Raw genomic sequence first — 13,436 nt, forward strand, 5'->3', positions numbered from 1 at the left:
CTGAAAAATAGCATTCAGGTAATCCCACAAGCAGAGTGAAATAGACACTACAGCCTGACAGCACACAATGTTTTTCCACTTAAATGGTTGAGGGTAAAGTTTGCCTCTTTGAAAAGCATCATACTAGTCATTCTTCAGATAGAAGCATGTCATCCTCCACTAGGGCCACAAATAAGTAGAGAAAAATGAGAAGTCGTGATAGTTCATTAATAAACAGTACTGGTAGATGATTCAAGGCTCTCAAGTTGCATCAGAGAGTGCATATGTCTTCCTAGTGCAGCTGGAAGTGAGATAGTGTCCTCCCACGATGACGGGAAAAGTGGTTATATCCCAAGTGCAGTAGAAAATATAGCCTGTTGAACATAAGAGTAGAACTGAGAATTGTTAAATCAAAGCAAAAAGCGTGACAGCCTTTCCACACCAGAAATAACTGACAGCAGGAATCATAGCCCTGGAGAGCTGCAGCATCAGAGGAGGAGAGTGCAGCAAGAATAACATGAGGAGCAACAATCAGCATGGAACAACCAGCTCTAATAAAAGGGAGAAACAAGGCAGCTGCATCTCAAAGGGAGCAGCCAGACCCAGAGCAACCTGAGGGAGAACCATCTCAGACAGAACTAAAGGAGTTATGGCCCTAGATGAGCAGCCACAGCCAGATAAGAGAAGGGATGAAAGGATGTAGAGAGCCAGATATCTGAAGTCGTTTCTGTCAGCCTGCTGTATGCTTTGAAGTGTGCTGGTTGAAGATTCTGGCAGCAATCAGTGCAAGCAAGACCATTATGATGGAGTGTAGCTATAAAAGTACCCTCAAAAGAATATGCCTTGGCAAATGACAAACAATAATCAAAACAAGGAAGAGGAAGACTGGAATAGGGAAAAATACTCATTTTTTCCCTCCCTGTAAGCTAAATTAACCTCAGCAGTGAGATCAGTTACTGGCTCTGACTTTGTAATGCAAACAATTAATTATTTCCTAAACCCTTGTATGTATAACTTCCATTTCCTTTTTAACTCTATGCCACATCTTTGAAATTTCCTTTTTCTGCTTTCAGTGTCAAGTGATGGAAGGAAGATTTATTTCTGATAGTAATAAAGGGAAACCATGCTTCCTGTTTCCTCTCAAAAGCCACATTCTGCATTAGGAGATCTGTTCAGCTAAAACTTTACACAAATAAAAAAGGAACAGCTTCCCTGCATTCTGGCAAAGGAGAATTTAAGAAATTGGAAGCTTGCTCACCCTTTTGAGTGTAATTCTCTTTGAAAATAAACACTGTAGCATGTTCTGCAAGAATGTGGAAGAACAGAAGGGCTAATGCAGTCACTGGAAAGCCTCTCTGAAAACTTCATTCTTTTTACTTCTGTTCCTCAGGCACTGGGAAGCACATTGACACTAAAATAGGAAAATAAAACCAAACCAAAACAAAAACCCCAAACCACCACCCCATATTTTGTTCAAGAATAGTAGTTCATAAGAAAGCCAGTTCATGAATGCAATGAAATTGTGATGATGTGCATCTATGAGGTGACAGAAGAGAGTAGCTCATTAACAATGAAAGAAAAACTAGATAAATCCTTATAAATTGTAAAATAGGTTTTATTTTTAATTTTTCTTTTAGTTGAATTGATAACATAACGTGGTATCAGACTAGTTGAAAGTCTTACATTACAGTAGAGATGGCTTTGGAACCCACTTGCTTGCCATGGTATGGAGGGAGCTCTTTTTTTTTCCCTAATTTAGCTGTGCTGTCGTCTTTGAGTGCCATTAAGTCCAAAAGGTGCACATTTTTGTGGTGCTGATTTTTCTTCCATGACTTGTGAGTGCAGCAGGTCACTGCCCAGATTGCAGAAGGTGCTTTCAGGAGCCATTCGTTCCGAATGCATTGTAACAGAGGAAGTATATTGTAATGAAAATAATGGCTTCTGTTTAGATAAAAAGGCTGTAGGTTGTTACTGCTCCCAGTATGAAGTCATTGAAATGCAGTCAGTGACACCAGCAGGTTCAAGTTCAGAACAGCCCAGAGAGCTCTCCTAAAGTATGGAGGCTGTCCCCGTTCAGCCGGTGGGTGCCAATACCTAAAGTTAGACAGGTACTTCAAGATAATTAAAATACTCTCTTAACTCATCTTTGTACCATCCTGACTCAAGCAGGAGCAATCAGTCTTTAACTCTTCACACTGGTTAGTGCATGCTAGGTATTATTTTCTGAAGAAGAAACATGGAAACTACAGTGTGTGGCATGTAAGCAGCTACACATGGGCAGTGCTTCAGGAGTGTTATGTTCCACATGCCAGGGACAATTGCATATGGATTTGACTGGAAATAATAAAGATGGAGCACAAATGTTAATAAAAGCATTTTATTTTAAAGAAGATCTCATTAGACCACTCCATCAAGGTAGAGTCATCGGGGAGACAGGACCTGTTGTGGTACAAACTTGCCTGTTTCCCATGGAAAGGTAGTGGCAAATGGCAGCTCCTAAGGGCTGGAGGAGATGATTGAAGCAGAAATGGCAGCAGTGGGTCTAGACACTGTGTCCTGCCACCCTTTCTTCCCCAACAGGAAACCATTAGAAGGAACAAAATAGTGAATCTGTGTCTCAGATATTTTCAGGCTTAAAATAGAGACATAAAGGCAGGTGTACATGGAGGTACTTGCACTTGACATGCACTTGCCTTTTCTGCCTCTGTTTCTTCTTTGTAATGATCATTTTCAGCAAAGGGCAAAGCAGAAAGTTACAGGTATTTTCTTTCTTTTTCACTGGAGGAGTCCAAAAAACAATGCCAGTGTACAGGTAAGGGCTGATTTCGCTGATACCCATGCTGGTTTAGATCAATAACAGAAGAGCAACAGTTACAAGCGTTAAAGTAACTTGGAAGAAATGGTAAGAATTAGAAATAGAAAATAAATTTGAGTTAATGAAATAGAGTAAAAGGAATGAAAAGCTTTACATAAGAATATGGTCAATATTTTGGTTAAAATATGGTCCTGTAAGATTTCTATTCAAAAGGGGACGCTCTAGAAAAACCTCTGGCACCCTGTTTTGTTGTTGTTGCTGCTGTTCTTTATAAAGGTATGTTTAAGTACTGGGTAACTTATGAAGCTTAAAGGAGGTATTACAAAAGAGAAATTAGAAGGACAGGTTTAGTTATAGATGCAAATCAGTCTTAGGCAAATGGATTGAGATTCTTACGTGGTATTTAGTGAACTAAAAAAGAATATTAATTTTTCTTGAAGGTTTTCATATAAAGGCAGTTGATAAAAAGCATAATGTTCCTTTGTCCTTGTCACTGGTGTCAGAAAATGTAAGAGGGATTTTGGTGGTGAGGCCAAGTAAAATTCCTGTTGTAAGTTGAGTCACAATAGCATTTTATCTGGGCAATGGATAACATTTTATTATTCAAGGAAAATGATGTGACAATATCCAGCTGAAGAATATGATTAGTTATGGTCATATACCCCTGCATTTTCTTCTTTGTGTCATGTTCCTAAAATTTGCAATGGAATTTATGACTAAAACAAGCATTTCACCATAGCCGTCTTACTATCTCACCATTTTGGTATTATCCAGCCCTAGAACAGCTGTGTTTGTCAGAATAGAAAATGATTATGGTTTCCAAGTGAAAAGCTCTCCTTGAATATAATGTTGCTTTTTCAGTGATGTTTTGGCGTTAGATAAATGGCCTTTCATTCTGTGAAAACAACATAAGGTGCCTTTATGCATCTCTGAGGATTTAATAAATACATTACAAGTTTGTAGGTATATTTGCTGATTTGAAAAATACTGGTTTACCTGTGCTGTTAATAAAGTTTTAAAAGCCATTACTAAAATATGTCCTGGTTTTATTGCTGAATATTAACAGCATGTTAATTTGTGAGTGTGCATTGCTTGATAAGCAAATATAAATTGGAAATTCTGTTGCTTTAAAAAGTAAAGAAGATAAACTTTTTTTTTCTAGTCTGTATCATTAAAATCAAATAGGGATGGTTTTGTCTGAGCTTCTTTTAACAAATATGGTCCCTTAATTTTTAACAATTCTTGCCAAGTGCAGGGGAACCACCCAGAGCCACAATCAGCGAAGTACAGAGATGTTCAACTTTATGTGTGTAGGTTGTGGAATTTATTTGTGTAGCTTGTGTGCTTAAGGTACTTCAGTGCATCACTGAGTGATTGCCTGGGCCGAGGGCTGTCAGGATAGTCTCATATTGTGACATTTGGTACCAGTATGCTGCATGATCTGCATGCACCTATCTCCTTCTGGACTTGTTCCCATGGCTTTTATGTGGGTTATCCAAAACAAAGCCTCTAGGAATTAAATTAAACATTTTACATTTCTGTCACAGGGAGGAAATCATAGGCACATGTTTACTCATTTAAACAAGTATGTTCTGTTACCCTAATCAAATAAGGAAGCATTTGCATTTATCAAATTCACTTGCGTTAAGCTTCATTTTTTTCTTGTAATATTTGGAGGTGCCATTGGAGAATACAGAAAATAGCGTATGCTGTTGTATTACAGTGCTCAGTTTCTGAAAATGAAAGAGGAATTTAGTGCTGGTGACTCATGATACAATCTAATTAATTCCCTGAAAATAATTTCTCAGTGGGTACTTACGCAGTTCTCAGAGATGAGATAGTTTTGATAGAGACAGTTGAAGAATTCCAGAGAAGCCTTTGCAATTATCTCTGCTGTTACAACCTGATAGAAGTACTTTAGCAAAGGTCTCTGGAGCCTGCAACAGGATCATGTTGTAACTGATGTCATGAATAGGACACTCTTGTTCTGTAATTGTCAGAGTAAGACCACATAAGAGAAAAGACTGTTCAGATGATAACGGTAGGAAAGTCAAATACATTTCAGCAAAACTTTCTGAATGGGAGCTGAGAAATGGCTGGACTTCTCCCTTTGTGGGAAAATGAAAAAAAGGAGAGCATGCAGTGAATATGTTTGCTTAAGGAAATGCAGCTGAAGTGCAATACCTGTGTTTGAAAGTGCTTACACAGTTCATATGGGAGAGTTCTATAAATTCACTGCATTTAGTGTCATACAGCAGATCAGTTAACCACCTTTTTAAATAATTCATTTACATACATTAAACTCTGTCTAGGTTTAAGCAAATTCTGCAGATGTAACTTAGTCAAAACGTATTTCTTTTCTGTTAAATATCTCTAAGATTCAACATGTTTAGTTTTGTTGTTTTTGCTTTAATTTTATGTAATTCTTTTTTAAATGTCAAATTTTTGCTACATGTTTGATGTACATTATTCTTTTGCTTTAATTCATGCTGTGTTTTTACCAATAAACTAAATTTCATGGGATATCCAGCTGTGGTTGTGTAGTACCAACAAAGAATGATTATTTTGAAAAATGTGACTTGGATATTACTTGTTGGCTAGTGTTCACAAAATTAAAGTGCAAAATGTGCATTCTTTGTAGAAGTGCTTGGTAACATGCTCTTCTAATATTTGAAATGAACTTAGACTCACAGAATTACCCAAGATTTTGAGAAGTAAAGAATAATGTATGAATTCAGGAACTTTAGGCTGAAATGAAATGATGCTCACTTACTTAAGAGCCCATTTGATTGTGGATGTCCTTAAGCTTCTATTTGACAGAGAACTGTAAAAATATGTTCAACATTTAAAAGAAAAAAACCCACAACTTGTATGCTGCTTTTATTACATTCACAGTTCTAAAAGAAAATCCTTCTTTGTATGTTTCATGAAGAATAGATACATTTCAACCAGTACTTAAAACATGTTAGCCAAAAATTGGAAGTTCTTCTCTGTTTTTAGCTGATTCTGGTGAGGTGGTATATGCCTGACTTGACTCTAGGCAACAGGTATGGCTTTGGCTTATTTAATGAGGGACTATATCACGGTCAAAGTGTAAAAGGAGATTTTTAAGGATTAAGGCTATGCCAAGGGGGTGCAATGAATTTTTTGTGTTGGACGTTCCTGCTGAAGAACAGGTTAATTCCCATGCTCAGTTTATTCTTTGTAACAGGTTGCAGACATCATCAGTTTGAGGTGGGTGTGTGGGAAACACTGGCTAAAAGAACTGTGAGTTTGCAGTTTGCAGAAAGTTTGCAGATCTGAGTGGCATCCATCTGCATCTTCTGAGGATGACCAGATATAGAGCTGCAGAACTTCTGACAGTGGGATGTAGACCATCCTAGCAGATAGTTGCTGTGCCAGAGAATTGCCTGGGAGCTGTAGGCTGGTGAGTTTACTTCCTCCTCCAGTGAGATGGGGACTCTATAGGGTAAAAAGGGTAAGATAACTGAGCACATGGATTAATATGTTGATCTTGCCTGGTCATCACTGCTGCAAAGGGGAATTCGTTCTTGCTACCCAGCTGGAGTTCTTGAGGGGAGAGTAAGTAGACAATGGATTTAAAACAAGTTTTTGACAAGGCAGGTCACCTAGAGCTCAGGGGAAATAATTTGAGAGAACTATTTAATATGTACATATGGATTGATTAAAAGCCACCAATACTAGTATACATCAGGTATAAACTAGTAGACATTAAATTTTATATATTGATTCTCATCTTAAATCAGGAGGTCTTTATGAAAGAATGATGCCTTTGTGTGAGCCTGTATGTGGTCTGAGTCTTGTTTAATCAGTGAAAAGGAAGGTGATTATAAGAACTTGATAACAATAGTTCTAATAGTATGAATACAATTCAGTGTAATTGAGGCAGAAGATAGAGTAATTCACATTTCTCTTAGCTAGAGAGAAACCTTAATCTTGAATTGCAGGTTTATCAGCACACAGAAAAATAACTTTAGGCCTTCTGTTTCTGTCCTACTATATTTGAAAAACAAGTGGTGTTAATACATATTAATCAAGACTGATTTTGAACTGACTACTGCGCAATAGAAGAAAGTTAATAAATCACCTGTATTTAGTGTTGGTTTTAGTTTCATGTATTTGATGAGAAGAAGAGGCAAAATGGATGGGTGGAGGTTTTGTGGAAAATTGATGTATTAGATTTCTGTTTTAGAACCTCAGTTATGTAATTTTTTTCCAGTAGTCCAGTGTTCCCCTCCTCAGCATCTCACTCCCTGCTTACGCCTTGGATAGCATGGGGGTGCTTTTCCTTCCAGGATCCTTCCTGATTCCAGTTTTTGTGTCACAAAAGTATTTTTATGAACTAAGACAGCTTTAATTCCTAAAGAAGGGTGGCAAGGTGGACATTCAGTGAAGAAGAGATAAATTGAGGTCTGTGTAATTATTCTGATTGATACTTGGTGTTACATGACATAATTTTATAGGTAAGCCTGTAAGATGCTGTATCTTGCCTTCACAAACTTGAGGAGGTGATTTTCCACTGTTTACTTTCTCATATTTTTTAATGTTTTGTAATTTACAGGGTAAAATACCTTCAGAGAGCTTGATGTCATCTCACTTGAGATGTTTACCATGTAGGCACCTGCAACTAAGTAGACTCCCATCTCCCTGTATCGTCAGTGAAGATAAATAGACATCTTTAGGGTGAAGTTCATCTGTCCTATTTTAGATGCACGTCTTTGGATGAATCAGGATGGACTGAAGTGCTCGCTTCTCTCTCCTTTGCCTTTAAAGGAGGTGTAGGCAGCTGCCTCAGCTGTGTACAACTGAGTAAGCATCACTTAGCTACAATGTAGGCATGTGCACTCAGATGAATCTCAATCCTATGGTTAAAACAAAAACAGTGAAGCACACAAAAGCACAGCAATAAAGAAAAAGAAGTTGATATTGCAGGAAAACATGAAAAATTTTATGGGAAGGAGGATAGAAGAGCTGTGTGTTTTCTAGGTCAGTCTATTATGATCTCTTTTCCTTCCCCCACTCTAATGCATTTACAGAACAATCGATTATTTTGCCCTTACAAAAAGTCAGCTGTAGTTCATGGTTTCTGTTTTGTGTTGCTGACGTTTTTTCTCTCAGGAGAACTTTCTAGAATAATGGCATAAGTTTTGGTTCTTCAAAAAATAATGCTGAAGGAATTTGTAGTTCATTTGTATCTCTTCACATAAGGTGTCTTGTCCCTGTCTGCTGACTTCTATATTTTTCCCTTCCCTGCAACTGCTTGACCAGTTCCTTATTTCAAGTGCTCTTCTTTGCTATCTGTTCAGTGTAGAGCATCTACCTTCAGCTAGCAATCACTCTGTCCTCTCTCCTGGGCCTTCTGTTGAATACCTACCCTTGCTAGTCTTTTTATATAAAAGTATGGCATGTAGAATAAAGCAAGATATAATTTTTGTTATTTGACTGTATTTACAAAAGGATCACATCAGGTTTGTTCCTCCACAATTCAGGAGTTCCCCCAGAATGGGGAATCAATCTCTGTATGGCCTTTTTGGACAGTGCAGTTGAGTTCATCTCCCTGCATTTTAGATGTCTGGGGCACACAGATGTGTATATGTGACCTAATCACTCAAGCCTGCTTTTGGAGCGAATTACAAGAGATAGGTGCTTTTAGAGTAGAATTCCCCTGATCTGAGGTTTACATTAAGATTAGATAAAGTACACCCAGAGGTGACTTGTAAAGCTCATTGACTGTAAGGGAATTCTAAATAACTAAAGTGATTATAGTCACAGGTGCTAGAGATACCTGCATTGGATTAAGTGTATCTCGTCCTGTGTGGCTCTGTAGCAGTACTGTGTAGTAGCAGTAGTAGTAGTACTCATGTTTTTATGAGTACATACTTAAGACGTAATTTCTTTCCTGTTAAATAAAATTCCATTTGGTACTATCATTTGTTTTAAAAGATTTCTACAAGATGCAAATTGCAAGTGAAACAATTAATTAAGGAATTCAAGTATAATAAAATGGAGACATTCAATAAGTCATAGAATTAAACTGACATACACTAATTCTGATCTGTAATGACGTAAGAGGATCAAGATGTAGGAGTGGGTCTTTAAAAATTAGTTAAAACTAATCTGGGATCAAGGGTGCAATCACATTATTTTATGTTGGCATGGAGAGAATTAGACTGCATGGAGAGAATCAGACTGAATACCTTAGCTTGGCTCTGCATTTTGTAGATTTCAAAGACATGTTCAATTTGCATACTGAAAGGAATTCTACTCCTGATTTGGTTATGGATTGTCTTTACCATGTTGTGAGTGTACAAGTTTCTTCAGGAGGAGAAAGTGCATAAACTTCATCCCTTCAGACAGTGTTGGCTCACTGATCATGAGTGAGCCTTTTCCCAAGAGCACTTTGCAAAAAAGGGCTGTATGCATCTAATTTCCATGAAGTAGTCAACATATTCTACTTTCCTTTCCTATAGCAGTGGAGTTACAATGCTAAGGCTGAGAAAGATTCAACTGTATCATAGGTTATATGAGGAGTGTGCTGGGCCATCTTTGGCAAGTGTGCCACAGTTTCCTTTTAATTTGCAGGATATTGGCATTAATCTTAGAGAGCACTTGTGAGATCTGCTAATGAGCAGTGCTTCACCAGACCCAGGTAGTGCCATTAATCACTGGATGAATAACTAGTGTGTTTGTCTGGGTAGACATATTAAGATAGGGTACAATGGCTTACGGCGAGTCAGATTTTGCACTGGCAGGAACTAGGTATGTTTTTTTGAATAGGGAAGAATTGCTTTCCACTAGACCTCTTAAACCAACGTGCTTTACCTCTTGACAAGGTACTGAGTCATCCACTGCCTGGAGGAAAGCACTTAAATCATCAATAAACAGTCATTCTGTGCATTAGGAGAGGCAAGTTCGCTTCTCAAGACATCCTTTGTGGTTGCTCTGTTGGACAAAGGTTGGCAGAGCAGAAGTGGCTCTGAGAATGGAGTGGGGAGCAGGCTTCTTGCATGTCAGGGTGTTCAGAGAGTGGTGCTGATAGGTTTCAAAGGGCATCTCCTGCAGCAGGACAGATTTGTTGGGATTTTTCTGTCGGTTTAGGTCTAGGTCAGAGAAGCTTACAGAAGGTAGAGCAGCAGAAGTCCTCTGGGCTCCATCTACTTTGCTGCTTGCCAGGCAGACAGGCAGTGGGAATGTCAGAACGTTGGGCCATTCACATGACCCCAAAAGCTATGTATTCTGCTTTTCCCTATAACTGAACTTATTGCACATAACTTCTTCACCTCCCACTACCCTTTGTTCAGGGTCATTTTCCAGGCTCCTCCTTTTAGTAAGCCATTCTTTATGCCAGTTACTCCTGCTTTTTATCCTTCTGCCTGCAAACCATTTTGCTTCCTCCCTAGTCAGAGTGCCAGTGTTTGCTGCTTTATCCTGCTCTGTTTCCCAGAGCTGTGAACGTGTTGAAAGCTTCTGCTTTTCTTAAGAGTGTATCACTGTTCTTTGTTCTACCTACTCTCAAAAGTTCAGGAAAGGTGAAATTTCTTTCCCCTCCACACTGAGGGCTTCATTTCCTCCTGTTTCTTCTCCCATCTCCCCAAGACACTTTTCCACCTCTTAGGGTTTCTTTTGCTTTTCGAATCCATTCCCTTCCTGAAAACAAGCCAAGAAAGTATTTACTTTGCCTGAGTGGGGAAGATGGCAGAACTGTGACAAGCCTGTTGTTCTGCAAGCTGTAAGTAGGGTTTTTTGGGCTTCCTGAAGATAATTAATTGGTAGAAAGTACTTCTAAAGTAGCTCTGAGAGGACATCTATCTTGAGAGATTAGTCCTGCCTTTGTGCCTTGACTCTCCATTCATTCTTTGCTTGCTGTTTTATTTTGTTTGCTGTATAATGGCCAGCCATAGTCCATCCAACATGTGTCTAAATGGTACTTATGAGGGGAATTCTATAATTTCTTTACATGTATATGATAGTTCTTGGTCTCTGGATAGAATAAAAGAAAAAAAATCTATGGGCAAGATTATATTATATGATTCAGTAGAGTCAAGGTGCTTATATAAAAACATGTCTTTTGTTACTATGTGAAATTGAAACTGTGAGAAAGAAACCAGGGCATCCTGGAACCCTAAATATTGAGTAGGAAAAGGGATGTGTGATGAATGGAAAATGTCTTCTTGTAGAGGGTTTTGTTTTATGGGTTTTTTTGTTTCTGCTACAGATGTTTTGGATTGCCCTGCCCAAGTTATTTACAGAATAAGTAGGATTTATCTATTTATGAGATTTTAAAAAAATCTTCTGTTTATCTGCTTAAACAGATTTATCTGCTGTTTATCTGCTTAAATGTCTCTGAGAACCTTACTCATTCCGTTCCTCTAGTAATATAAGGGCAATAATGTTTCCTGACCTATGGTCTTGTCTGCTCAGGTAATAATCTGTTTTGAAAGGTGTTATTTCCAATTCTGCTATGTGTTCCAGACGTGATTTGTCTTCCAGTAAGATTATATACCACCATAACAACATATCCTAGTGTTAATAATGCAAACACCATGTTTGGTTTATTCACTGTTCAATTCCTAAAAGCAGCTCAGTTACTCTGCAACCTGTGTAATATTTGTTATTGCTGCCTATATGAAATACTTATGTTTTCTTACAACTTACTAATAATTTGCAAATATTTTTGATTTATGTAGTTATTTCAAGTGTTATTGCAGATAATACATTCAGTACTTAAAAATAGTCACTGTATTAAAAAATAAGTGGAACATGTGTAAAATGATCTAAAAATTGGACAACAGTTAAATTTCCAAACTACCTTGAACTTTAATTTAGCAGGAAAAGCATAAAGCCTTGTTTTGAAAGCTGAAGCTAGATATATTCAAGTCAGTGAAACTAGATATCTTCCAGTTAGCAAAAAGGTGCATAATTTCACTGTGAGAATAGATAGTAGTTGTGGCATATTATATAGTACTCTGTAACATTATTCTGGTCTTGAATTTTCTAAAATAGAAAAAGAAACCATAGAGGGTTTTGCCTAAATTACTGTTTGATGTCTATTAATGCAGAATAAATGTTGTAATAGTCCTTTTGGCTTTAGAATCTGTAAAATTTTGAACCTATGTAATGTTGCTCTTTTTTTTATTATTGTCTAATTGAATGTTATCCTAATTCCTGGAGCTTCATCTCTAGATGAGATGAAGTGAGATGACATGAGTTCTAGCATCATGTTTTCTTAAAGCCTTTAATTCGTGGATTTGCAATCACAAGTGTCCTCCCTCTTGTATGGTGGTCAGTACTAAGTATAACATTTAAATACTGGGAGACTGGTTGTCTTGAAATTATATTATAAAGTAGGATTTTATAGCTAAATGGTCACGTCAGATCTGTGAAGTTATTTCTGCTTGAAATAGAGCACTTGTGCAAAGGGAAAATACACAGCAATTGTTTTTCTGAGAGTGAGTGAGGAAACACAAAAAGGATGATTAAAAAAAAAGGCTACCCTTGCAAGTATCTCTGTTTGTTGCAGCAAGTACTGAGAATTAGAATCACCTGTCTTTTAGATCTCTATGCTTTACCTGAAGGGGAAGAGGGTAAGAATTGCTATAAGCAGAGAAAGAGTGCTGTACAAGTATTTACATCTTTGCATGACAGTCTGGAAAATAACCTGACTATTAATAAGCCAAATATATATATGTATATATATATCTCCATGTCTTATAAAATTCTTATGGAAATTATTTACTTTTAGTCACCAGATCTTGAAGGCTGTTATAAAGGGAAGTAGTATCACTGAATCCTGATGTACAATAGTGTAATGGAGATAATATTATTATTATTATTATTATAGTATTATGAATAATCACTGAGGTGGAATTTGCAGTTGACACTATTTCTTTGCTCTCATTTAAAACTGAGCATTTCTGTTGAGTGCATAGAAGGGTTGGGGTCAGTCACCTGTGGAGCTGACACATTCATGCTCCAGCAGTGGGGAGAGTGTGTTGTTTGACTTGTGCCTTATTCAATATATGGGGCAGGATATTAACAATATCACTTTGCCTCCTCACCTTTCCTAGTAGGCATTTACATTATCTTTTCTCTCTGTTTTTCATTCTAGCACAAATAAAGATTGTATTAGTTACAGCTTTCAGGGATATTAGTGTTGGGTGGAAATGCCTGTTTCTGAGGGTTTTTATTGTGCTACATTGGCATTCAAAACTGGTAACTTTGTTTCTCTATTGTTTCCCATAGGGTGCAGCTCTGATTCGAATGTTGGCTAACTTTATGGGTCACTCTGTGTTTCAAATGGGCTTACAAGTAAGTGAAGGCATTTCCATCTTTGTGTACATGTGTATTTCTAGCAGTTTCTCTTGTCTCTTTTTTCTTTTGAAGTTACATTTGCATCAATTTTTGGGAATGTTTCTTTACTTTAGGACCATCACCATGTCCCTGAAGCTGAATTTGATTGAAGATGCAGTTTCACCTATATTTCTTGGTGTATAAAGTGATTGCACTTTAACTGGCATACAGTTTTGTGTAGAGTGCTACATAAAAGCCACTTTATCCATGTGACAACTATGTGAAGGACTAGCTGAAGAATTAGCTACTTCTCTTCACCTGCATTTGATTG

General features: G+C 37.5%; 1 protein-coding gene across 1 annotated transcript in view; it reads left to right on the forward strand.

Moving 5' to 3' along the window:
- The window catches only part of TRHDE (thyrotropin releasing hormone degrading enzyme), a 202,099-nt gene that overhangs the window by 99,328 nt on the left and 89,335 nt on the right, over window positions 1-13,436 (forward strand). Inside the window, exon 7 of the mRNA XM_014879363.2 lies at window positions 13,058-13,123. Coding sequence (XP_014734849.2) covers window positions 13,058-13,123 — 66 coding nt within the window. The remainder of the gene's footprint in view (window positions 1-13,057; window positions 13,124-13,436) is intronic.

This window comes from Sturnus vulgaris, chromosome 5 (assembly GCF_052056855.1).
Source record: "Sturnus vulgaris isolate bStuVul1 chromosome 5, bStuVul1.hap1, whole genome shotgun sequence".
Lineage (NCBI taxonomy): Eukaryota > Metazoa > Chordata > Aves > Passeriformes > Sturnidae > Sturnus > Sturnus vulgaris.